Raw genomic sequence first — 27,897 nt, 5'->3', positions numbered from 1 at the left:
ACAATTAAATATCACAGGGTGAGCTTTGTATGAGAAGAACTTGCTGCGGTCGTGTGTGTTCTTAGCAAGACGTGAGTAGCATTCCATGAGTTCACACTTCCATCGTAAGACCTTCCTTGTCTAACACAATATTATATTCTTTTAGATACAAAACAATATTTTAACATATTTCCAATATACCCGACGACAACAGTTTATCCGACAACATCCCTTGTCTAACACTGATCAACATGAACCAAAGAATGATTGCTAAGAAGTGTCTGAAAATATTTTGTACCTGAATGAGCTGGCGATGCTCTCAGTTCGAAAACACCACCATCTGTTGTCTTTAATCGCTAAAAATAGACGTGTTTGTACTAACCAATCTGCAATCTTCTTACAAACAACACAAGTAACAATCAGACACCTCTTTGCAAACGTTTTATGTTGATGTTGACGTGTCCTCTCACTTGGTATTACTTAAACACAATGTTCAGAACGGTGTGGAATCGAGTTTATAGACTTAAGCAAGTTATTTGTCGATTTTGTATGAACATGTATCAGTTCTTGTTGTGTTCTGAATTCCAGAGACGTCACGGACGGAGACTGAATCTAACACAGTATCAACGCGCTGAAACCAACGTCATCTGACAACTACTGCTTCGAAATTTCAGTTCAGTTTCTATATATGAATACTGTGATAAAGTTTTCATTCTCAGATAAATATAATTGTTCTTTCAAAGACGGAAGCTTCTCTTGTATCAGCGGAAAGTTGCAGAGCATCATTAAGAGTGCCACCTCAAACAGACAAAACATGAGATAAACGCAACATGTAAAAGAACATTTACAATATGAAAAGAATATGCATAACAAACATCAACAAGTTGATTACACCTATGCCAAACCATGTTTCAGCAGTTTTCTTATTTGTTTAAAGGCAGCCGTGAATCTTTGTTCGTATTCCTCACCAAAACGTATCATCGTGCTAATTAGCATCGCTATTTTCACACAACGTCTATGATCTAAGATCTAATGAAACGGAATTTCTTATGCCAAGCGCTATTTTCAGTCTTCTACACTAGTATTTGAGATATCGATGTCATACCAAACACGGATGCAATGTTAAAGCACTTCATACTTCAGTATATATATAGTGACTGACTATTTAAAACTGTCTTCTTGTAACAGACTGACTTATACAAATATTCCAGTATAACTGTGTAATTTTTAACCTATTCCAGTACAGACAAATACTAGTTTCCTGTTTAACCAAGAAGATGTTTCCTTTCATTTCATCACATATTTGTCAAACGACATCGAATAATAACTGTATAATATTCTTATAAAAATGAATGAAACCTGCATAATTCTATAACGTTCACAAATGGTTTTAGTATGAACGTTGTGATTATACTGAGGAAAATAAATAATGGAACACCCCTTCAAGGGAGTGTTCCCTTATTCATTCTCAGATTTCCATCACAACGCCATTCAAAGCTATACAAAAATATTAAAGGAACGCTTGAATTTTCCGGCGTTCCTTAAATGGAATACCATACATGTGTTAAACAGTATCATTTGCCGAACATATTTTGAGAATCCTTTCAATATAGGTGCATGACTTAGTTTCGTTGATTTTGAAACCTGGTCTATGAAATAATTGTGATGCAATATATACCTTAAACTTCGAAACACCTCATCTTTTTCAGAGTGCTTTGTTTCACCAAAATAATGCAAATACTCTTGTCTAGATTTGTGCCAGTAGAGTTTGCTTGCGTTATATGGTCTAGAGAAGCTATATTCTTACAAGCAGTTTGTCACAATGAGGTGTTCCGAATGATCATCGCACTGAACACCCGTGATCACTCGTACATTTCCGTAATTTATTTTACACATTCTTAATAATTGTCGATATTTGCTACTGTGCATTCGTCAACACTCTTGAACTTCCGTCTGATGTTGTAGCATCCACATCCAAAATTACATGATTGAACCCACTGACCAGTGATTGACCAGTGTTAGCGTATGTCTAATTATACATTCTTCAAAAGAAATGTTTTCTAAATGATACTTTTCCAGTATACATCATCGATAATGTCAACCATGGTTGAAAGCAACCTGGAAAAAATACTTTCGTGTATTTCCGTGACGAAAGAATATCTCGGAATAGTACGAGTGGATCCGAATGTTCAGTATTGCTGACCAATCACAGTCACTGGTTCCGTGTTCGGTCGGTTTCGACTTCTCATTTCGTTCTGCCACTTGAAGACTTCCGATTCTTTCTTGTTCACCCAGTTTTTGCAGCAAGGCAGTTGCATCACTACCGCGACGACTAAGATCAGGCCCCCAGCACAGGCGAACCCCTTTAAGAGGCCCTCCCACATCACGGCATTGCTGTCACGCTTTGGTTGCTGAAAGCACAAAACAACCAATGATGTCACGTACAAAGAAGATCAATAATAGAACTGAAGGATATTTGAAGAGATCTGGATGAATGTTTTTGATTTTGATATCAATATATTTTGCTTTGCATTGATTTATATCAAGGTTGTCGCGGTTAGTGACCTGTGTCAACAAGTCTCTTTATTGATTATTCTACCATGCTTTGAGTAAATACTTGAATGAGATTGGTTAATTAAAGTCAGTCAGACTGAACTATTATAATATTTTACGGTAATGCAAAAACCTTTGGTGGACATGGCGGACAACTAACAAACTACGGTGAGTGAGTGAGTATGGTTTTACGCCGTTTTAGCAACATTCCATCAATATCATGACGGGTGACACCACTGACTGATGAACTGATGAATGAGTAAGTTAATCAGTGAGTGTTGTGATGTTCTTTACAGCAGCAGTATTACACCGCACTTAGCAGCACATATAGCATCCTTCTGGGGAATCGAACGCGATCCCCGAGCCTGGTTAGCTAGCGCATAAAACCACAACACCAGACGAGGTGTAGGTCATTCGACAATATTTCTTAGGTTATTGTTATTATAACGCAACTCAATTTCACAACTCCTCTCATGCTTTGACATTCCACGCACGCACGCACGTACGCATGTACGCAAACATACAGATATAACCCCAGTTTGATAAGACAAACAACTGTTTACATTAGTATAGCTTCATAATGTTACATCTTGCTGGGGAATAGCTCACAAACAACGGTCTTCCTTGGGAATACCGTACAAGTACTGTGTTCCCAGCGACTATCATACACAACGGCGTTCCATGGGAACATCTCACACATAAAGACGTTTCTTGGGATTAACACAAACAACGCTTTTCCTTGAGAATGTCTTCTATATACCGTGTCAGTGAACTGTGTCATTGTCATTATCCGTAGCACCAGGAACAAAGCTGAACAAAACATCGATAAACTCACCAGCCCAAGGGAGATATTAACAAACCACATGTACACTGAACGACATTTATCTACCGCGCAAGACAATCAGATTGAACTGAGAGTCTTTGTCACCTTGACAATATACTTCGTACAAGCAGCTCTCACCTGGTTGTGTGTCATGGTGTGCCGTCCTCTCACAATATCCCATTTGGTACAGTATACAACACTATACACTATACAATACAACAGCTGGGACGCTCTTGCCTAACATGCAGGACTGATCAAAGAAATTATTTATCTGGACGAACGGACAATTCCTTTACAGCCCGAAGGATGACAAACCGCTGATAGCAGGGCGTTGACAAAGTCATGTATTCCTATCCCGGTGTGGTCATATATGGACGTGGACAAATACGGCGCCCACAATGACGTTGGAACAGGACGTAATTGACGTTAATAGCGGGTTGATAACATTCAGAACGACCGTTACATTACTTTTGTCAACCTTTGTATTGGAAATCGACAAATGACCGTGGGATATGTATACTTTGAGTTTGTAAAGGAATGTAAGTATTTACCATACTCCACGTGTAGCAGAAAATGTGTTATATTGGTAAAGACAACAGTAAAAACGTGTGTATCGGATTCAGCCTTTCTTTGGTATCAGTCGCGTTCTATGTTCTAGGTTGTAACCCGATAGTAACACTACGATTGACACTGATATCTCATCATCATGTCTATAATCTGACAAACAGTGTATCGAACTGTTCATGCTGATGACTCATAGTGTTAATACCTTGACGCATTCTCTTTAACCCCCCGGGATTTCGTTCCGATATTGTACCTTAGTGGCGATTTATCGGTGCTTATACCTTGGATACTAAAGATGGTCTTGACGTGGACAGTCATGGCGACGCCATGACGGATCGTAATGTCCACAAATTGACTTAGACAGTCGTGACGTCGCCATTTACAGATCGTAATGTCCACATATTGATGTAGATAGTCATGACGTTGCCATTGACAGATCGTATTGTCCACAAATTGACTTAGTCGTGACGTCGCCATTTACAGATCGTAATGTCCACATATTGATGTAGATAGTCATGACGTCACCACTGACAGATCGTAATGTCCATATCCTGACGTAGACAGTCGTGACGTCGCCACTGACAGATCGTAATGTCCACATATTGATGTAGACAGTCGTGACGTCGCCACTGACAGATCGTAATGTCCATATCCTGACGTAGACAGTCGTGACGTCGCCACTGACAGATCGTAATGTCCATTTTAAATTGACGTAGACAGTCTTGAAGGTACGAACCTTCACTTTTACCACTCATTTGATAACAGTTAGCTGTCGGAATGTCTCATATACCAGGATCCGTCTCATGTTGACTCCATATGCCATACAAGGATCCTTTGTAATGTTAATTTAAATACGCCTGGACAATTATAATGTTAACTTAAAAACACCGGGATCCTTTGTTATGTTAACGTAAATACACCAGAACCCTTTATAAGTTCCTTTAGCGGATCATCTCACACTTCAACCTGGATCTAACAGGTTTTGGAGTCACGAGAATCTAAAAGAACATCCAGTATCACTGGCTCTATTTTAAAATAACACGTCTTGATATACCCCGAAATACTGCTACACTCAGTTAAACAGCATTAGAATGTATATGGTAGGATAACTGATGTAATATGTACCGGTTATTCTAGTCTGGTGGCATAGGGGTATTTTGGTTCCGATTCTTCCAAAAGCACCTAATTTGGCACAGAGGTAGCTTAAGACATACCAAGTTGATTTCTGACGGGCGCCAAGATGGCCGCAACCTGTGGCAGCCATACTGGACCAAAAACCAAATTGGCCGCCACCCTGATATAAGAACATTTTTGTGATAAGCTGTACGTAATCATGTTGTATGTCAAATGAAAGACAATAGCCCTAAGCTCCCTGACTATTCGCAGACACAATTAATTAAAGGCACATTCGTCAGTGTTTGTTTGTTGTTTAACTCCGCACTCAGCAACATTCCAAATATGTCGGCGTTCTGTACATAATCCAGTCTGGACCAGACAATTTAATGATCAACAGCAGCAACATCGATCTAAGCAGTTGGGACAAGATGACGTGTCAACCAATTCACGGAGCCCGACCACCCGATCCCTTTAGTTGCCTCTTACGATAAGCCTGGGTTGATACAGACCTATTCTAACCCGGATCTTCAGGGTTTAAAGGCACATTGAACACATGGAATAGAGTATATCTGATGACTGGTCTTCTCCGTGTGTTCGGGTTACGAACCTTCGCCATGACGACTAGATAACCCTACAAAACCTGCAACACAAGTTCACGAGACCTCCATCCCAGTAACAATGGAATATAATGAATATTACATGGTACTGCGTGGTAGAAGAGGTGTTTTTCGGGAAGGAAACCCAGAGGACATGACCGACGACATGCATGACAACTCAAGGCAACGCCGACGCATGACTTCGCGCCTGGCCTACCAACAAACATAATTTGTCTGATCCCATGTATGTATATATATATATATATATATATATATATGTATATAGATGTTATATTGGGCATACTGTTTGAACACATCCACGATACTTTTCTGATGAGTTGTCTACTAAGTTGGTCGATCAAGAATACAAAATCCAAAGCTTCAGTAAAGCTTTCAAAAAATTTATGGTAGACATGGAAGAAATTTCAAAATATTCATCTGCAATTCCTTACTTTTGATTTGAACCATACATTCCATGACTTGAACAACTGACTAGACCTTGCTGTGGTAGTGACGGTGCCACCGGTGGGGCAGGATATGCTCCTTTATGGCCAACACAGTTAGTCATAATATCTCATAGTGTTAATAACTGGGCTTGCAGACCTCATCGTACAGGTGTAATACTGCTGAATGCGGTATTCGTGGCGTGTAACTTTTGAAATAATGATCCGATTGTGACCAGTTTTTGGTAATCATCTCGATTTCGATCCGTTGGCCTCGACGGGGCCTTAAAAATATTTTACACGGTGACATGTAACTTTGGTCGAGGAAGGGGTGGTTTCTTCGTTACACCCCTTTCCTTTTACATAGTATTAGGGTAGGGTCTATACACCTATATGTCTTTCGAACGCCTTTTCTAAGCGATTGTGAGTTCACCTTCATCTGGTGTTTACACCTATGACCACCTGGTGTTGGGGCGTATGGATCTCGAGAAAGCCATAGTATTTGGTGCGAGATATGTGTGCATGAACGATTCTGTACCGGAAACTTCAGTGACTCCCGTTCATTCTTCACAGACACTATTGTACATTATGTTTCATGAACCTGTTTTGAACTAATGGAGAATCCAAATGTATGAAATGGATGTGCTGAAAATTCCAACTGTTCATCGACATCAACAACTGTTTACGAAATGGTGCCGATTGCTACATGAATGCACCTTACAATCACCAATCAAATTTCTGTAACTGATGCTAACATTATCTGCAAGAACGTAAAGACGTCAGCTAGTGCCAGTGTACCTGGTACGACGTTGAGTACTATGTTTGAAAGATGTGCAATTCAATTTTCCTACTATTTGCATGGCTCAACAGCAAGCCACAACCGCCTCCGCCTATGTGTTCGAAGCTATCATATCGCCAAGATAGTGTTAATGTTAATGTATGGCACTAATGACGATGAAAACACCGAAAATCTAGGCCTTACCCAAATTGTACCTTGATGCCTCTAATGAGGAACTTTCAGACAACTCTCCCAAATATAACCTGACACTAGTCTATGTTCAGCACGTGTATTAACAAAGGTCCCTTGAATCAAGAAGTATGTTATGTCTCAAAGTGGTGTTGAAAACTCCGACGCAATGCCATGATTAAATTTGATAGCAGATCCGAATTGTTGATTCTATGGCTATAGAATCTTCTGTGAAGATAAACAGTATATACTGCTAATCTTTAAGACAGCTGTTCTGAAGTACGTTTCATAAGCCTAACAAAATACCTCCGTTTGTATGGATGTGCATGTTAGGTGGAAGGTTATCCTTCTAAAGAGCATTTATCTTCACCAACAATGGTATACGGCTATCACCTGGTATCGACATTGTAAAGGCAAACAGAATTATTTCCTTTGCACGGAGAATCCGGATCAGTATGTGTCTTACAGGTCGGGTCGTGCAAACCTGGTCCTGTTTTGTCTGTGGTACATATGTTATTGATTATTGATGAAATAACCTCATACTGAAAGACGCCGCTGAAACATGCGATCGATGGCCATGAACGGAAGCAACATTGTGGCAATGTATTGTTGAACCTTGCGATAACAGTGCAATGCAAGATGTACATGTTGGTGGTCTTACACCATGCAAGATTGCCTTAAACCATGCAGTTGTCGTGCAATCCAGGTCATACAAAGGTCATACACTTGTCAAATACGTGTTATTAACTTGTCATACACCTGTCGTGTTGTGTCATACACTTACATAGATGTGTCATGAACTTGTCACACTTGTACACGTCTCACAATTTTCATTCACATACACTTGTCACACAAGTGTCATACAGTTGTCACACTTATCATTCACATGTCATAAACTTGTACACGTGTTATTCGCTTGCCATTCACGTGGAATAACACTTGTCGTACACGTGTCACGTGTCTGTCATACACTTTTCGGTGCCTATTCATTTGTGTGATAATTCATGTCACCTTTTTCTATCAGATGCCTGGACTATCTGACGCGAGACAACCACGAAAGCCTCACTGATACGCATATGTAACAAGTATAGAGTGCCGGGAACATTGTATGGGCGTGGGCGTGGGCGTGGGCGTGGGCGTGGGCGTGGGCGTGGGCGTGGGCGTGGGCGTGGGCGTGGGCGTGGGTATGGGTGTAGGGATTGTTGTGGGTGTGGGGGTGGGTTTGGGTGTAGGTACGGGGATGGGTGTGAGAATTGGGGTGCGAAACAATATTAATTCTTCCGCATTAAATTGAGCAGAACACCATGAAGCACAGGGGTTCGAATTTGTTCAGACGATAATTATTTTTTTTAATGTAAAATTTTGCAGTCGTATATTGTTTTCATGTGTCATGATTAACGTGTGTTTGAACAAAATCGATGACCAGATGGAATATTTTAGAAAATTCTTCCTCTACTATCCAATGTATTTTCTGCAATGAGTGTAGATCGAGGTAGAAGTTTCTAAAATTTTCTTCACCAATTTCGTTCAAATTTGGAACATATGTAAATCATGACATATATAAACAATACAAAACTATAAAAGTTCTAAAATTGGTTTTCACACAATTATCGTCCAAGCAGGCTTTCGAACCCCTGTGCTATGAAGTCCATATTATTATGTACAAGAACACTGCAGGAAGACACTCAGGATAATCTGTACCTACCTTCAAGTATACAAGATAGGAGTTCTGGAAACCCTTTTCATACCGAGTGGTTATGCCATATGTTTGATGGGCTTTTTATGCATAAAAATGATAAAATGATATAAATACTTACTGGTCGCGGTTTCGGAGTCGACCGAGGAGCTGCAATGAGACAATGATCAATATTAGAAGTACGGCGATTTACTAACAATGCTGAGTATATAGACCCGTGAAGGTCCCGGGGTAGAATAGGCCTTCAGCAACCCATGCTTGCCATAAAAGGTGACTATGCTTGTCGTAAGAGGCGACTAACGGGATCGGGTGGTCAGACTAGCTGACTTCGTTGACACATGTCATCGGTTCCCAATTGCGCAGATCGATGCTCATGTTGTTGATCACTGGATTGTCTGGTCCACACTCGATTATTTACAGACCGTCGCCATATAGCTGGAATATTGCTAAGTGCGACGTAAAACTAAACTCACTCACCCACTCACACTGAGTGTATACATCTACACTGGCTTTTCGGCCTGATTCGGGCTCAAAGTCTAAAGATTATATTACACACTCAGACCATGTATCTGCTTGAGTAAACCCTTCGGTTATGAATCTTATATTCCCACCGGATCCTCCTAGGGCTACCGATGCCACGTGATCGGAATAGGAGTAGCGAAGTTAACGCTCGATCGAACGATCAGATGGAACGAGGTTAAGGTTCGATTAGATGGAAGGATGGTAAGGCTCGATGGGATTGAACAGATGTATGGATGGTACGGCTCGATGACGTGATCAGATGGAAAGATGGTAGTCCTCGATGGCTGATCAGATAGAAGGATGGTAAGGCTTGATGACGTGGTCAAATTGAAGCATGGAGAGAGGCGATGGATCAACAGAGTAATGAGATGAAAAGGTGTGAAGAAACGCTGGAGCGATGTGATAAACAATGAACGATAAAAGTTGCGATAACATTGTGGTCGTTCACGACGATGATAAGGTTTACATGGTTTGAAAGCGGGCATTTGTTCAGTGAATGAATATTTGGTAACGCCGCACTGAGCAGTATTCAAGTTTGTGTGATGCTTGGTGAATAATCGAATGATACCAAGTGATGAAAACAGGAACAAAACTCAAGCTAATCTTAAGCAAGGACCCGAGCTAATGAAGACATATTTCTCCTCCGAATTTTAAGACGGGATTACCACGGAAACTCACGCACTCATTTTTGAAGGAATAATGCAATTAAATTTAAGCAATTATTTACAAGGATGTGTATGTTTGGGGGATATAACTCATGTTTTGTGCGCATGCGTATGTACGTGCGAGTGAGAGCACACATGTATGCTGTGTTGGAGGTGAGTAACCAAACCCAATTAAAATCAAATCTTTCACACAGACCCTCTCAATGTGCTACGTCGGGCCAGATCTAGTTGTTCTGATATGAATCAGAATGTTCATGTGGATATTCTACAATATCAAGTAATGATCAAGTATCCTTTGTCAAAACATTTACATCCAGAAAAGAATATTTGACATTATCCCTTCCGAATGTTACAGTGCCAAAACCTACAACCAAATGTGATCCACCTTAAATTAATAATTGAAATGAAAGGCATTAATAAATAAATCCTTATTTGTACGAATATGCATGTAATTAATATCTGGTTGTTTTCGTCATGACAAATAAACATTTTGCTGAGAACAATGTTTACACATTGAATAATGGATGGAGAAAAGATTATATATATTAGTAAACTGTTTTAGTTCTGTTGTTTTCACCTCGTGGACGTTTTAACAATGTCAACAGCTGAGCTGAGAGTCTTTGGCAGCCATCTCTTCGTCCCTGATGATATTTACACAGATGACCATTGCTATTTATTTCTTTCATCTCAAGCAAAATGTTCCATCGATCCAAGACAATTAGACACTTAAATTCAATTTTATTGGAGGACTTACTCTTAGTATAAGTGATGAGATATTTCCTAATGCGAGGCGAATTAGGACGACTCCCGGCTTGTCCTGAAGCAGGCCAGCACTCCGTTGGCTACGTCAACCCTAACATATCTTTGGAAGTCTGCAAGACCTTTTCTTAAACCCCAAACAATCAAAATGTGTACAGTACATATTGCTTTCTAGAGTAAAATCATGTGCGAATATCAGAGGTGTCCCCCTTGTTTAAATACTGACCTTTCCCTTCGTCTAGAGCGTCACACAATACTCTAACCTGTTCACCTCTTCTCCAAAAAAGCGACTTGTTCCAAAAACCGTTAATAACGTTAAGACAACTTGCGATTCCCATACTTCCAAAGCAGTGAGTAATATTCCAGCCATTTTAAGGCGGTGGACGCCATAAATGAGCTTTACACATTGTACCCATGAGGGAAATTGAACCCGGGTCTTTGGCGTGACGAGCGAACACTTTCACTACCAGGCTATCCTACCGACCCTTATTTCAACATTGACTTACGAAGCTTGAAAAACGGGAACGGGATCAGTTAGTAAATGTGGCTCTGGTAGCCACTATGCTTTCCTTAAGCGAAAACAATGCCAACGATACGGACACGATGTGAATTCAGTTGATAAACAAACAAAACCCAGTCTTTATAGTGGTTAGAGTGGTTGTGTGCAAGACCGACGATGACGAATTTGAGAAGTAAGTAGAGGCACTTATGATTGTTCAAGTGATCTTAAGTTCTTAGTACTAACAACTGTACGCTTGAATTATTGAATGCGTTCTTAACATGCTGATTAAACGTTGATGTATACAATATCTGGGACAGTTTATCGTGTATAAAAATTCAATAAGATCAAGTTTGTCAACATTTATTCAATATGATAGTCAATCAGTTGTATGTAAGAATGTTTCTAATCTGTGTATGTGTTAAAATATTGCTTCAAGGAGAGCAATTAATGTCACCTTTGTGTGTGAATGAGTATGAGTTGCTTCTAGCAACGTTTCAGCTATATCAGCGGGAGACATGTTGTACACGTAGGAGTATTGAAAATGTGACCAGCAATAGTCGAATTGTTAAACATGCTAGAATTAAATCCCTGCGAAACTGCTTTTTTTACTGCCACTTTTCAACAGGGTTAGCTTATTGAATAAGGGTTTGCTCGTCACGCCGAAGATCCAGGTTCGATTCCCCACATAGATACAGTGTGTGAAGCCCATTTCTGGTGACCCCGACGTGATATTGCCAGAATCTTGTTGAAAGCGATGTAAAATTAAACTCACTCACTAAACTAAATATCAGAGGACGCATTACACTTTCACTAAAGTTAACAAGAAAATTTTGATATTATCTACAGAGATAGAGAATAGTATATTCCTCCCATTCAAGGGTCTTGCTCTATGTTATCACCATAAGGACAAACTGACTAAAATATTTGTCTTTGTGTTTGTCTAGTGCTTCAGTTTGGACGATAAGCGTTAGATTTAGCAGCCCTAGTACATGCTACAACATTTATTCTGCATGCTATATGTTTGTTTGGCTGAATTATAGTCACTTTATTATAAGTTACTTAATGAACATCTCGTGATGCAGAAATTCGTTAAACTATCTATGAATGCATTGTATGAATCAGGAAGGCGTCAACATATATGCACCTAATCCAGACTGAAAGAATGGACTGAAAACGTTATAAACTAGTTCTAATGTCCACACTTACTCATGCTTTCTCATACAGTACAACCCCTTCAACATATAAACATTACTCTGAAATGTTTTAGCTAATCTAGACAATGCACCATAAGGGTTTATCTCTCGTGATTCTCAATCCAAACACTTCCCCCCGAGTGGTGGGCCAACACGAGACTACAAGCCAAACACTCGTCCCCATGGCAACAGGCTAAACAAACCTACGAACGAGATTGCCAGTGACACAACTCTATAACTATATAACCACTTATCACTAAAATCAATGATATAAAAGACCAAAAACTCCTCATCTCCGTGCTGTATGTGTAGAAGGATCCATCAGCTGTTTCAGCGACAAAATCGAGCTCTCAACCAGATCTGCCATGCATTTGTCGATTTAAAAATAAACTAGGATGGTTGAGAATCATGATTTGAATTCAGAAGATTCAATATTGCTCATCTTGCAATCCTTCATGTATGAAAGATTTGTGTTTGTGTACACGACCGAGTAGGGTTGTTGAGGGATGTTGTAAGTTTAATGCACAAAGATGATGTTTGAAGCTTTCAATGATTACAGCCATTAAGTAGCTTCAAAAATGTAAAGTCGAACCCCGTTTATCCGGACGTTTTGGTTACACTCGGAAATTGCACGGATAGAGAGGCGTCCGGTTAACTTGATCAATTATATACACATGCTGACGCACATGCCTCTTTGATGACGTCAGCCAGATTGGCACTTCAAAGCACCTGAAGAGATTTGACATTTGACACTCGAACCATGTGTATTCGGGCACTTGCGGACAATTGTCGTCTGAATAAAAGAACATTTAACGTAATCTTTTGTTACGTTACCCCCCCCCCCCAGTTTTAAAACACTACTTGGCGAATGTAGTTAAGTGAATGCGGAAATATATCAATAAATATTTGAAATTTGCAATAATCCCATGCTTTCGATAACTTAAAGAGACCACTTTATGGCTTTCTTAGATGCAGGGACCAGACAATCTACTGACTGACAATATGAACATCAATGGACACAGTTGGGATACGATATCGACTCTATGTACCAAACACGTCAGCGAGCCTAACCAGTAAGTCGCAGTCTAAATAAACGTAGCCACAGTACTCTACAGAGTCCAACAAAACCTTATGGGAAGTCGCGTCAGGTAACCTTTGAGATTGACCAATCAGAACACAGCTTATGAAATCGCGAAAGTGAACATTCACAGATACCTTTTGAACTCTTTGTCTCGAATAGGTTCGTACCCGAACGATTCGGAATACTGTTTAGCGTACGATCCCTTCCGGGTGATGCACACGGCCCACGTTACAACCAGGACAAAGGTGAGCAAACAGTCTCTGAACATTGTGTTTTTGGCAATATTCAAGTATGTCATCTTGCGGAAATAGTAGCTAATGGTGACCATATCAACAGAACCCCAAAGCGTATATACTGCAGGTCAAATAACTGTGTATGCCGATTTTAGTTTGTGGACAGGTCTGTGTCTGTGTAAGGCCCTCCGATCCCTAGGTAGTAGCCGTTGTCTGATTGGTTATATCTGTTTAACCGTCTCGCTATTGATTGGACGGTCATAGGTCGCTCAAAGTTTACCTGACGCGACTTTCTACTAGGGTTTGTTAGACTCAATGGAGGAATGTAACGAATAACACTGAGACTAAGTAAGTCTGAGTAAGTCGCCTCTTTCGAATATTATGGGTTGAGCACTGAAGACATGTGCTGTTGACGGAATCGGGTGGCCAGACTCGCAGCTCGATGCTCATGTTGCTGATCACTGGATTGTCTTGATCACACACTCGTGTGTGTACAGATTGCAGCCTTATACTTGGAATTTTGCTCATAATGGCGTGAAACAAACTCACTCACTCACGGCTACATATACTACTTGTCCTTTGCAGCAAGCCACCGATCCGCCAGAAAGAGTTACTGCCCGTGAAGAAAGGGAAACTACTCTAGTCTGTGAGACTAGTCCACTAGACTGACTGGTCATACTAAATGACGTGGCTGTGAATGTTTGACTGGCTGTATGTGTAAATATAAGTGGCTTGGTCTCATTTAGACAATTGCAATATCATCAGTATATTTAGAAATCTCCTTTAATCAATTTTACCCTGATAGGAAAGGTCGACAGAAATGGTTCTTAACTGACCTTGTATATTATTTTGATATATTTATCCAATAATCTAACGGATACCTTATATATATGTTCTTTATGTTCTTGGAGATACCTGTTATGTGATAAAACTTATTACCGATAATTGTGGTATTCATTTCGCGAAGCCAAATTTGTTTAAATTTCGGATTGAGAATACTGAAAATACTGATCAATAAATCTATTCACTAACAGAACTGTCAGTATAGTCCAAGCTCCGATTCTGTTTCATAACATATTTCAACCAATCATATTGGAAAAAAAACTCCAGTGTCTTTATAGTTCGTTTTCTACCTCTTCACAATCCTGCTGACTGATACATACGCACTTAGTGGAACAAATATAATCGATGTTACTCCTTAGAATGTGAAAAGCTCCAGAAATCTATGTGAAGCATGAAGTTCTCGTACGTTCTTTGTACGCAGAATATCTTTTCTATAGATAAGGCATACGTCCACGAACAAAGAAATACAATTTCTTCCGCATCGATCCCAGCATGTAAAAACTTCTATTTATCAAAGCTTGATTCGACGATAGTTGTTTATGCTGAATGACTGGTTCCAGGGTTGTTTTTTTTTCAGATTGAGAGAGAAACAATATGTTTTGCAAGTATCTAGACAATATGTAAACTAGCAGACAGTCTCCTTTTAGCGCAGATCGATGAGGTTAAGTGCACTACAATTTTTTTAAACATACAACAAAATCTTTTATACTGTTACAGCATTTTTCCATAGCTACTTCTTAGTCCTCTATTAGGTGAAGAGCGTGTAAGTGCAGGTTAAAGGGTCGAGAGAGAGAGAGAGAGAGAGAGAGCGAGAGAGCGAGAGAGAGAGAGAGAGAGAGAGAGAGAGAGAGAGAGAGAGGGTCTGGGTCTGTGTACTTACGATGGATTTGATGTAGGTCCGTGTACTTAAGAGGGATGTGGTGTGGGTCTGTGTACCTACGATGGACGCCTTGTGGGTCTGTGTACCTGCGACGGATACGGTGTGGGCCTGTGTACTTATGATGGATGCAGTATTGGTCTGTGTACTTACGATGGGTTCGATGTGATTCAGTGTACTTACGATGTGTGAGGTGTGGGTCTGTGTACCTACGACGGATGCGGAGTGGGCCTGTGTACTTATGATGGATGCAGTGTTGGTCTGTGTACTTACGATGGGTTCGATGTGATTCAGTGTACTTACGATGGATGTGGTGTGGGGCAGTTTACTCACCAGCGGACTGAGGGGCGGCCTGGCAGACCACTACATGTAGAGCGTCACACATGGTTGTCATCCAGTTGGCGTTCAGTGAGCTGGCCTTCACGCAGTTGTACCCAGTGGCGTTGTTGGGTTCATTTTGCATCCAGTTGTCGGATTCGAACACGGTGTTATCAACCCACTCAAAAGCAGCGCTTTCAGACGCCCTGCTCAATCCAACCCAAAAGTAACTGAAACCAGGAATGCGACAGATTCCAGTAAATGACCTGCCTCACTCTTTTGAACTAAAATATATCTACAAATGAAATGAAAAAGAAACATGCAATTGATATATTCCTTACCTCAGTTTTGTAAAGACGACTCAGGATTGTGACACACCACAGCGTTGTCTATACAAAGACTTAGTGAGAGAATAACTACGTCAGTGCATATTTCTAGATGAAGCGTGTCCACAGTCTAAGTAGTGAGTGAGTGACTTTAGTTTTACGCCTCACTCTTAGTCTCAACATTAGTGTGTCACGTGTTAGCGTGTTAGTTATCGTTAGTTAGGCAGAGCTTTTCAGACGTTATGCCGTTAGTGAGAGACAGGTGACAATCAAGACGGCTTAGTTGTTTACTCATCTAACAATTTTACACAACCGGTAGAATTGCTGACACAAGAGTAAAATATCATTCCCTCACGCAAAAAAGAAACATTTTAATTTTTTACCCATGGAGGACCAATGCATCTGTACAATGTCAACAGGACAGGGCGAGGATATCTAAGGCGCCACCCGTTCTTCGAACCGTGGTTTAACATTTTGATTTATAATAATGATAAATAGTGATTTTAAAAAGTGAAAGTCATAAACTTGCAAAAAAAATCATATTTTTTTTTAAAAAAATAATATAAATTGATTTTTGATAAAAGAGATCGTTAGGATGCATGGAATTTACTTTTAATTGTGACAAGTACTTTAGGTATTTTTTCTACTCGAAATCAAAGTTTTCTATGTCTGTTTTGATACAAAAGCGGTTGCAGAGGACCACTCTGTAGGATCCGAGATATGCAATCCGAAATATCTGCTGAAAGTCTAATACATTTTACGTCTGCTATGAAATTGGGGAATTTTTTCCGGTGTGTCCAGTATTGCAGCGTTTTACCACAGTTTTATGTCAGTGATTCTCGCTTCCTAATACATCCAAGTATGGAAGTATAAAGTGAAATTAAATTCCACCAATGCAATAATAGTTTGGTGAATGAGTGGGTTCAACTTATCCCACGACATGTCAGCTTGAGGTGGAGAAAAACTATCCGAAGTAATGCAAGTCGTAGACGTGTATAATTTTGATGCAACTCATGAATTTTGAGGGGTATAGTGTGTTTACACGGCAGTCAAATCCACGGTACTAGACTCCTGGCGTCTCCAAGGGACGCAACTGTGCACAGCAAACTGTAGCTACCAAGAGTCGGCAAACCCCTTGGCACAACATTTATGTTTCGATTGGTCCAGAGTAGATCTATCGCCGTTAGAACACCTCGCACGAACCAACACGACATCAAAGCTTACATGCCAGCTCGGATCTGGACCCTCACATTGATGAGAAAGAGCTCATGGAGTAGCAAGCAACTCTGAATATCCAAAGTCTTAAAATGTTTCTGAGAGGATTCCGTCTCTTCAATGTGTATCGGATCAAAGCAGTTACATAACACTACTTTATTTATTTTACTGCATCTGTCGATATTATCGATAGAGTAGACGAGCTCGAGCGTAGCTGGCCTCGATATCCGTGAACAGAGCAAGGAAGTGCGTCATGCATCGCTACTTGTAATAATCCTCACACGCATGTTATATGGCACAACCTTTCATCTAATATAATGTTATAGCCTTTACCCTAAAAGCACGTTATTTTATTTTATTGGAGGGTGAAAGCTTGCATTTATCTTGTTATATTCATTTTTTTAAAGAAAGGTTGTACATATTTTATCTATTGTTTATTCCAAGGTGAAACCTATTCGCAAATATATAGATTGTTATATTCGTTTTTCTAAGTTATACATTAAGACCTAAGATGGCAATACTTTATTTATTATTTATTAGAAGTGAAACGTTCTATTCCTAAATATTGCTGAATTCCTTTTTTTAAGATAAGTTAGACATTAAGATCTAAGATCGTGATATTTTGTTTATTCGAAGGTGAAGCTTTCTGTTTTAATATTCTTTTTTCTCTAAGATAATGCTATGCATTATATTTTAAGTATAACCTTAGTTCATGGTCACGTCCTATCCTATCCTTTCTTGTCATGTCAAATATCTTTTATTCCAATGAGATGTCCATATGTCATGTGGGTTATTTATCATACCGTGTAATATTCGTTGTTTATGATGGCGTCACACCTCATATAAACAGAGTTCTATGTCCTTCACCATATAAAGGTCTGTGGTTTGCAGCCGGCAAGGCAAACGAAATAGTAGTTTATACAGGATGCACAGAGAAAAAGCTAAGAACAAAGATGATTCTATTCAGACCGAATTCCTGATTTGCATATCGCGGATTTACATCTGTTGTTTACCATTGATTCAACTGTAAATAATGTTTATATGTAACTTCACGGCCTACGCTTGAGGTGTTGCCTGGCGGATCTATGCTTTGTTACAAAAGTGTTCTGACAGAACTTGTTTGCTTGTTTTCAAGTGTAAATCTATATTTCTTGTGTATTTTCTTCAGTGAGTACCGCCTTCAGGTGAACTGACTCAAACTGGAATCTGTCTATAGTGTTGTCAGTATGCTAGTCTCCGTACTGATGGCATGTAAACTGTGGACGGTGTTCGATGAAATTTCCGCTTCACCTGCGTTGCGTTTCTGCGCTTTTATATATGTTTATACGCATTGCTTGTTTGTAAAAGACGTATTGGGGATGTAGCTAGGCAGTTAACAGGGAATAAATACCATAACATACACATAAAATACGAGGTATTGCGCGCAGAAAGACATATACATAACAAAATAAAGGAAATGGAATAAAGGGTAAAACAGAGGCTTGGAATGAAGGATACTGCACGCAGAAAGACATATACATAACAAAATAAAGGAAGTGGAATAAAGGGTAAAACAAAGGCTTGGAATAAAGGATACTGCACGCAGAAAGACATATACATAACAAAATAAAGGAAGTGGAATAAAGGGTAAAACAAAGGCTTGGAATACAGGGTAAAACAAAGGCTTGGAATAAAGGGTAAAGCAAAGGCTTGGAATGAAGGGTATTGCTTGGTGTAAGAATAAGGAATATAGCAGCATGAACAAAAGTTTAGAATCACTTAAAGTACTCAATAAATGTTTTGTGTACATATGTGGTTACACAGAAGATGAATTTCTCCACTAACTTATGGGAGCCTACCGCAAACTTTACACAGATGGATTGTATGAGGATCATGAATCAAATTGCTGAAAAGCGTGTGCAAATATCGTTGGGCGGGGGAGGGAGTTATTGCATGCTTTTGCAAAAGGTACTTTTCTCTGACTGCTGGTAGAGTTTTATCCCAAGTGACAGGCACCTATTTGACAGACACTTAAACGGGAGGTTAATTAGTGAAACACCTAGGGGTGTATAATGGAACAGTCTACTGTTTTGAGAGTAGAGTCGCGTGAGACTGAAACAAGCTCACCACTGAGATATTTGTTTGTAAACAGAACTTTGTTTTAAGTAAATGATAACCTGTTTTTACTATTAATTACATTACGAAAATGAAAACAGGTTTCTCAGTGAGAGTTTCGATTGTGTTTATTGAAACATATTTTATTTATTCAAGAAAAGGACTGTGCACAAGTTATCCGACTTAGAAAAAAGCCCTCTCCCAATGTACAACAGAAAACCGAGAAAAGGTTTGTTTGAGAGATATAGATATGTACACATTTGAAAACAATCTCATTTTCCGTAAATGAGAGACCTACATTGCTATGTAAGATAAGATTAATACCAATCTGTATTCTAATTTTATCATTCCAAAGACTGTAACTGTTTATGTCTTTTAATACTATACAATGGACACTCAATGATGCTAGCAAAACAATCTCACATCTGTTACATCTGTCACATCTGTTACATTTACATGACGTGGCATTTTCTATATTAATTCTAAATAAATCATCATTAACAGTACTTGTCAAATCGTTTAATCTTGTGAGCAAAACATTTAAGTTTCTTATTCCACATGAATAATATTTAGGTGCACGTTTCTTTCAAATGCATTTAATATTTAAATGATGCATCAGTGTCGCAATTTATAATATCTAAGGGAATGTTATTCCACATTTGACCTGCTGATGGAATAAGAGATGATTTGAGTACCTCAGTCAGTCCTGAAGAAAAAAGGGGTGTTTTTCTATTTAGTAGGACCTTAAATTTCTGAAATACTCCAATCATTTTGACAGTGTTTACAATACGTGATGCAAATTCCCATCAGACGAGGAGGTCAAACTCAAATGGTTTTTGGCCATCTTTCAAAGTAAACAATAATAAAGCTCCAGTATGTTTGTGGGTGTGTTTCAATTTGGACTATTCCATTATACTGTGTAGGTAACGAGAAATAAAAAAAAATTAAAATAAAACACCCGGAACGCTTGACATACAGATATAGAAGAGGAAACGTTTATTCATTTGAACATCTATCATAAAGCAGGCCAAAATTCAAGCAAGGTGACAAGCAATTAGAGTAGTTAAGAACACCGGGTTGATCTGACCCTGCCGCACAAAACACTGACCTTTTCGATATTTTTTACCAAACAATCTTCTTATTATGTCATAATTATGCTTTACAGATTTTACACCCATATGTGTAAAATTAAAGAAGTGTCATTAAAGAAGTGACGCTTCACAGATTTGCTATTTTTTGCCACGATACTCTTCCACTGAATATACTAAGCGTATTGAGCCATTGTAAGCAATGATTAGAGAGCTGGATGTTGGAAAATTTCCGAAAATGCTAGGCAGTGTAAAATTGGAATTTTTCTTTGTTTACATTTCAGTCAAGCGCTGTCTTTCGAGCACAGCGTTCGTTTTCATACAAAGTATATTTCGTTTCGTTTTGTGTAGACAGTTGGTATTGGTGACAAAGACCATTTGTAATTTGATTCTAAGATGCATGGGGAGTACAATGATGCATTTGTCGTAGCTAACTATGAAGTATACATGATGTAATAGGCTTCTCAAAACCGGCCTTCTCAAACGTGATTTTGTAGACACTATCCAATATGGCGGAAAGCGCACTTCGGCGTTCGTGTAAGTGTATTTTCGAAAGCATCCCAACCGATTCTGGGTACATCGGTGACGTTTCAGAATTATCATTCCTGGTTACATGAAAACTTGATATCAGTGATCATTAATATGCTATTTTTGAAATTCATTACTCCCAGTAATTATCCGATTTTCACATTTCAAAACATACTGCAAATAACGCTGTGAATCTCGATTTTGTACAGTTTGAAAAATGGCGACATTTACGATGAAGCCTATTTTGAAAGGCGATTTTAAGCACTTTAGCTTGGTCTGAGATAATAGTGGATGGTATCAAGAAACTGGGAATTTTCCGCAGAATTCAAAACTGTGAAGTATTTATGTATGCGTGGTATATTTAGAATTTTATTGGACTTCCAAGTGAGGTATGTAGAGGAAGGACATATATGTCCCTGTGGCATCCAGGGGGTTAATGACAATGCCGCGAGAATGGTACTTTTCTTATTTCCGATGTGAATTGGATTTAAGAAATACAGTTCGTTCTACCACCATGTGTAGTGTAATAAAGCACACTTTCGCCCCGAACTATTATAGTCAAAGCACGAGGTCGTTTGCGTCCGAGTGCTTTAACGATATAATAGTTCATGGCGAAAGTGTGCTTTATTACACTATACATGGTGGTAGAACGAACTGTATTTCTTTACTAAGATGCCGTATTTAATCATTTCTAAACCGAATTTCGATTAATCTATGGCAGAAAACAAACGACGGTGTCCTCGAACAAGGCTAACTGACGCGCTGTTCTTTTGACGTGGCAGCCCCCTTCGTTAAGACAAACGTTACTAGAAAAACAAATGATGAACAGTTTGTTGAAGGTTTATGTTCGGGTTAAATATCTTCTCTAGATCATTTTCATTACATCTGTGATTCTCTTAAACCATACAAGGCAAAATGAGCGCCTCATTTCTACTACCAACGAAAGTTTAGATCAGTACATTCAGCTAAAGCTGACTAGTCATGCGACATTCTACAATTGCATTGTAGGAATGTAAACACTGCAGACATGTCTCCGTGTCTCTGTAAAATTTTGAGTCGAACTATGAGACAGTTTATCCTTCGGAAATCATAAACGTAATGTTTTCACCAGTGATGTTAGCTGTGTGATGCAACTAGAAACCAAGAAACGGGATGTGACGAAGCAGTTTACTGTGGGAGGTTGTACGAGGCGATGGCAACTGACATCCATAGTGACGTCTTTTACATTGTGACGTAATGCAAAAAAAAGTTCGATTACGAGGGGACAGACTGTAATGGCGCAGCGACGTCAACACATTGTGACGTAATGCAAAAAAGTGCACATTATCGTCTGATAAAGTATTGTCGGCGCCTTTGATGATTCACCGAAGCATATTAGAAACAGCAATAATTTGGCATGATATGTGTAGCATTTTCAAACTAACGTGACACATTGACATTTGTCAAACTGAACAAGGTGAAATGCAGACCACAGCATAATTTCTTCTTATCATTATTTTTGCTAATTAGAAAAAAATGAAACAACACCACGACCGAGTGTTGTATATGTGACACCTTCGTTAGTAGATCTGTCGTAAACATGAGCAGGTGCGCGTTAGGTAGCTGCTCTGATTAACGAATCCTGTGTTCAACTGATGAAGAAGATACGTTTCATTACTTCCCACCCTGGTGTGTCCTCGGATATCCATTCATCATTCCTGATGCCGAAACAAAAGATGGTGGATGGTATAACTGGTATCTTTCACCTTGTCTGATGTCCGGTTCAGCATGGTCACAAGCACTGTCCATGCAATAATAGGTATCATGTACATTCTTGTTCAAAACAAACGTACCCTCGATGGCGATTGGTCGAGACCTAGTCTATTAATGGTAGTAAACTGACGTTCAACCGGAAAAGGTTATTTGTATGTTTAGAGTATTTTACAGAAAAAAAAAAGAAAAATGCCCAAAGTGTTTTCATTGCAACTTACAAACATTTATGTATATTTGTCCAAATCAAAACGCTTTTCACAATATGTTTTGAAAAATATTCTAAAGCACCAGTGCCTTTTGTATGTTGGTTTATTCAGCATATAGGGGGGAGTTTATCTCTGTTGTGTCTCGGATTGAACATGCGTGTGGGGTTCGATCCTGTCACAGACAATCCCAGTAATGAGTATTATCATAAGTTAGTTAAGACATTCAACAAGGATCCGTGAAGGTCTAAGTTAGAATTACGGGTGTCACTCTTATTCGAGACAAAATATTACTACCACGAAGTACCGAATGGGTTGCCATTATAGCAGAGTTGTACATTGAAATGTTACACGCCTGTAAGCGAGGTACATTGAAAATGGTAGAAGGGCGCTTAGCCAATCGACATTTATGTGTGAGATATGATAAATTACAAGGGCTTGAACAGGTTGTAAATATGGAAAACTGTGAATCAGGATGAATGTTATAAGATGGACTTGGACAGGTCGTAAATATATGCTATCTATATAGAAAATACGGTATGACATGGGTTAGATATAGATGTTATAAGATGGACTTGGACAGGTCGTAAATATATGCAATCTATATAGAAAATACGGTATGACATGGGTTAGATATAGATGTTATAAGATGGACTTGGACAGGTCGTAAATATATGCTATCTATATAGAAAATACGGTATGACATGGGTTAGATATAGATGTTATAAGATGGACTTGAACAGGTCGTAAATATATGCTATCTATATAGAAAATACGGTATGACATGGGTTAGATATAGATGTTATAAGATGGACTTGGACAGGTCGTAAATATATGCAATCTATATAGAAAATACGGTATGACATGGGTTAGATATAGATGTTATAAGATGGACTTGGACAGGTCGTAAATATATGCTATCTATATAGAAAATACGGTATGACATGGGTTAGATATAGATGTTATAAGATAGACTTGAACAGGTCGTAAATATATGCTATCTATATAGAAAATGCGGTATGACATGGGTTAGATATAGATGTTATAAGATGGACTTGAACAGGTCGTAAATATATGCTATCTATATAGAAAATACGGTATGACATGGGTTAGATATAGATGTTATAAGATGGACTTGAACAGGTCGTAAATATATGCTATCTATATAGAAAATACGGTATGACATGGGTTAGATATAAATGTTATAAGATGGACTTGAACAGGTCGTAAATATATGCAATCTATATAGAAAATACGGTATGACATGGGTTAGATATAGATGTTATAAGATGGACTTGAACAGGTCGGAAATATGTGTTATATTTGCAGAACCGTGTAACATGGATCAGAAATAAATGTTATGACGCGGACTTAGAATAACTAATTATATGGACTTGAGTAGGTGATAGATATATGTTATACACGGACAACTGTAGCATGTATAAGGATTTCATGTTATAATATGGACTTGCAATGCCGTACATATATGTTGTACAGGAAAACCCCTGGTATGGATTAGAAATAATTCAATTCTTGCACCATGCACTTAGAATGAATCTAACATGGATTTAGGCAAGTAATTTATAAATTAAAACTGTAACATGGTTAAGGACATCACTCTTAAAGCCTTAAACCACTTCGTCTTATTGTTTTCAGACATTACGCACTGCTTGTTCCACTGCTTAATAAAACGGTTCTATTCCATGTAGACCTACAACTACGACAACACATGTTGCGTCTACGACTTTGACCACCACCACATCATGGCATCCACTGCTTTAATTTCCTTATCACCACCACCACCACTACTGCATCTACAACAACAACTACTTCTACTGCTACTGACCCTCTTACTATTACTACTGACCCGTGAAGGTCCGGGGTAGAATAGGCCTTCAGCAACCCATGTTTGCTGCAAAAGGCGATATACTTGACGTAAGAGGCGACTAACGGGATCAGGTGGTCAGATTCTCAGACTTGGTTGACACATGTCATCGGTTCATGCTGTTGATCACTGGATTGTCTGGTCCAGACTCGATTATTTACAGACAGTAACCATATAGCTGGAATATTGCTAAGTGCGGGGTAAAACTAAACTCACTCACTATTACTACTTTAGGAACACGTATTTTTAACAGCACACATCAAAACCGTTCTGTTGTTAACACACACTCAAGATGTTAAAAGGGTTTTGACAGATTCTAGAACGGCTTTATTTAGAAAAAAAGGACATATGTCTGCATTAACAAGCATTGTTCATACGCAACGAACATTGCTGCGAAGAATATTCGCCCATGGGGAAACAGCATCTAGTTTGTTACGCATAGCTGACAAGAATTTCCTCGTCAATCAACGTTAATGGAAAAAATTAGCACACCATATGCTATTATCAGGACGACTAATGCACATACACGAACCTCAGTTGGGCCCCATTAAAAGTATAAAAAATATGTCCTAATTAGTTCTCGTTGCCCGATACTTTCAGAAACGTTGTATTGATGTTCTGTATCGAAGGAACAAACAAATATCGATTTTATGCCAAAGATTGAAATATACTAGAATCACCGACTGATATGGATTTATAATTTACCATTCCATATTTTGCTTTTTGGAAGTGATTAGGGTGTGCTGTGGTTTTCGGCTGAGAATCGTACCTCTTAACATTTGTTGTTCCACAGAAAACAGTCGGTCGATGCCACTATATTATAATGTATCTGACAGAGTGCACTTGTGTGAAGATCAAACCGATTTCTTGTGAACAAAAAATAACAAATATATATAGTTTATTCGATGGTGTTGCACTTGTTGTGGTTCATATTGATATGTTTGGACCTTTTTTCTGTGAAATCTACAGTTCATAGGTACTCATTATTTCAATATCTGATAGTTTATGACTGGTACTTTGTCCTTACTCCATATGCTAGGTGAAAGAATCGATTCTGAAATTATTCAATTCGAAACAATAGATATGACGCGATGGTTGACATCAGCCACTATTCACCCGGCTTAGTCTGTCACGTGATCTCCGCCATTAACAGTGAAACAGCATACCTATTACAAAACCTCTTCAGTCTGTATTTTGTTGAATACGGACATGCTACCCAATCTTTTAAAACAGAGGCTTTATTTACAATAACAAGATGCGACTTTGTGACATAAATTTGAGAAATATAGGCTTAGAACTATTATTATTTGACAATTTTAAGTTTCAGATTATTGAAATTTTAGCTGAAATATACCTCTATGACAAGTATAGCACATACGTGTTTCCCAAGTATTCAAGTGTAAACGTGTTTCCCAAGTATTCAAGTGTAAACGCGTTTCCCAAGTATTCAAGTGTAAACGTGTTTCCCAAGTATTCAAGTGTAAACGTGTTTCCCAAGTATTCAAGTGCAAACGCGTTTCCCAAGTATTCAAGTGTAAACGTGTTTCCCAAGTATTCAAGTGTAAACGCGTTTCCCAAGTATTCAAGTGTAAACGTGTTTCCCAAGTATTCAAGTGTAAACGCAATGCTAATGAGATTAATAGAAGTATAAGAATGTCTACACTAAATATACTGAGGTGAAATAAAAAGGTACCGTGTATCAATGTACTTGAAAATTGAATGAGCTGTTTTTAAATTTATGACACATAATTCATAACTTGTTACAGTGGCATTTTTGGATAACTTCATGGAAAACAACCTTTCACGAGTGTGACGTTTCGATATAGATATTTGTACCGTTACCAAGCAGACATGATGGCATCCGTGAAGTACATTCCTGCTTGACAACGGTACAAGAATCTGTTTCGAAACATCGCACTCAAGAAATAAAGAAGTTGTTATCTATAAAGTTTTTTCAGTATTAAACATAATCATGGCTGTGAAAAACATGACTAATTCACACAAAGTTACGTTGTGGTCTGTGGTACTGTTTTTTTGTGTAAAACTAAATAATTGGTTTAATTAAGAATGAGCTGAAGAAAGTAATGGTAACCACACCATCCAACCTTTTGTTACACTGAACAGTTGTACCGAACAACATGATTTGATCAGTCAGGTATTAAGCGAATTTAAAAGCTATTAATGAAATGAGTGAGTGAGTGATTTTAGTTTTGCACCACTTTTATCGGCCCCTGAAGACATAAGTGAAAAATGTACATAAACAACTGGGGATGTGTCATTATTTTGGGAATTTCTTGTTATTCCTTTAGCACCAACCAATCAATCGGCTGTTTCAAACTTCAGTAAATACTTAGCGAATCACGGGGACCTATGTGCTAGTCCCCGGACGACAGCTTAAGACAGTTGTCAATATATTCTTCATTTTCTTTAATCCCACATAAATATTCCATGTGCAGGCTTCAATGGTTGCATTGTGTCGGTAGCGAAGGGAAATTACTTATTGTTGTTAATTTCTTCCGGCCCAAATAAAGCTATTCAAACATTACAGAACAATGCTTACACACATCACAAGAAACAATCCTGGGCAAAACACCCCGATACGTGGGTTTCACGGGAGAATTGGCATATTCAAAGAAAATATGATGCATACAACGAAATTGCCTGGTCGATACGTCCTGACAAAAAATGGATTTGAAAAATGTTTCAGAAGAAAAAACGCCATTGTCTTGTTCACCCGAAATTAATTCTGTTCACGTGTTCTGGACATACAGCTTTGTCTAGACGGCCACCGCTAGAAGGTCTAGACGGTCAGTGCTAGAAGGTCTAGACGATCGGTGCGAGAAGGACTAGACGGTCAGTGTTAGGTCTAGACGGTCAGTGCTAGAAGGTCTAGACGGTCAGTGCTAGTAGATCTAGACGACCAGCGCTAGAAGGTCTAGACGGTCAGTGCTAGAAGGTCTAGACGGTCAATGCTAGAAGTTCGAGACGGTCAGTACTAAAAGGTCTAGATGGTCAGTGCTTCCTGTTTGTCGCGACAGCGTCTCTGTCAGTTTTCCTCACATATTTTGCAGTCACA

At 38.8% G+C, this 27,897-nt stretch overlaps 1 protein-coding gene across 1 annotated transcript in view; it reads right to left on the bottom strand.

Annotated features, from left to right (window-relative positions):
* Positions 1 to 1,877: 1,877 nt before the first annotated feature.
* LOC137268939 (uncharacterized) overlaps positions 1,878 to 27,897 on the bottom strand; it is a 39,052-nt gene continuing 13,032 nt past the window's right edge. Inside the window, exons 3-5 of the mRNA XM_067803562.1 lie at positions 15,746 to 15,960; positions 8,859 to 8,887; positions 1,878 to 2,390 (exon numbers count right to left, since the gene is read on the bottom strand). Coding sequence (XP_067659663.1) covers positions 2,169 to 2,390; positions 8,859 to 8,887; positions 15,746 to 15,960 — 466 coding nt within the window. The 3' untranslated portion in view covers positions 1,878 to 2,168. The remainder of the gene's footprint in view (positions 2,391 to 8,858; positions 8,888 to 15,745; positions 15,961 to 27,897) is intronic.

This window comes from Haliotis asinina, chromosome 16, assembly GCF_037392515.1.
Source record: "Haliotis asinina isolate JCU_RB_2024 chromosome 16, JCU_Hal_asi_v2, whole genome shotgun sequence".
In the NCBI taxonomy this organism is placed as follows: Eukaryota; Metazoa; Mollusca; class Gastropoda; order Lepetellida; family Haliotidae; genus Haliotis; species Haliotis asinina.
Note: the sequence above shows the minus strand (reverse complement) of the source record. Positions and strands in the feature narration are given on the sequence as shown.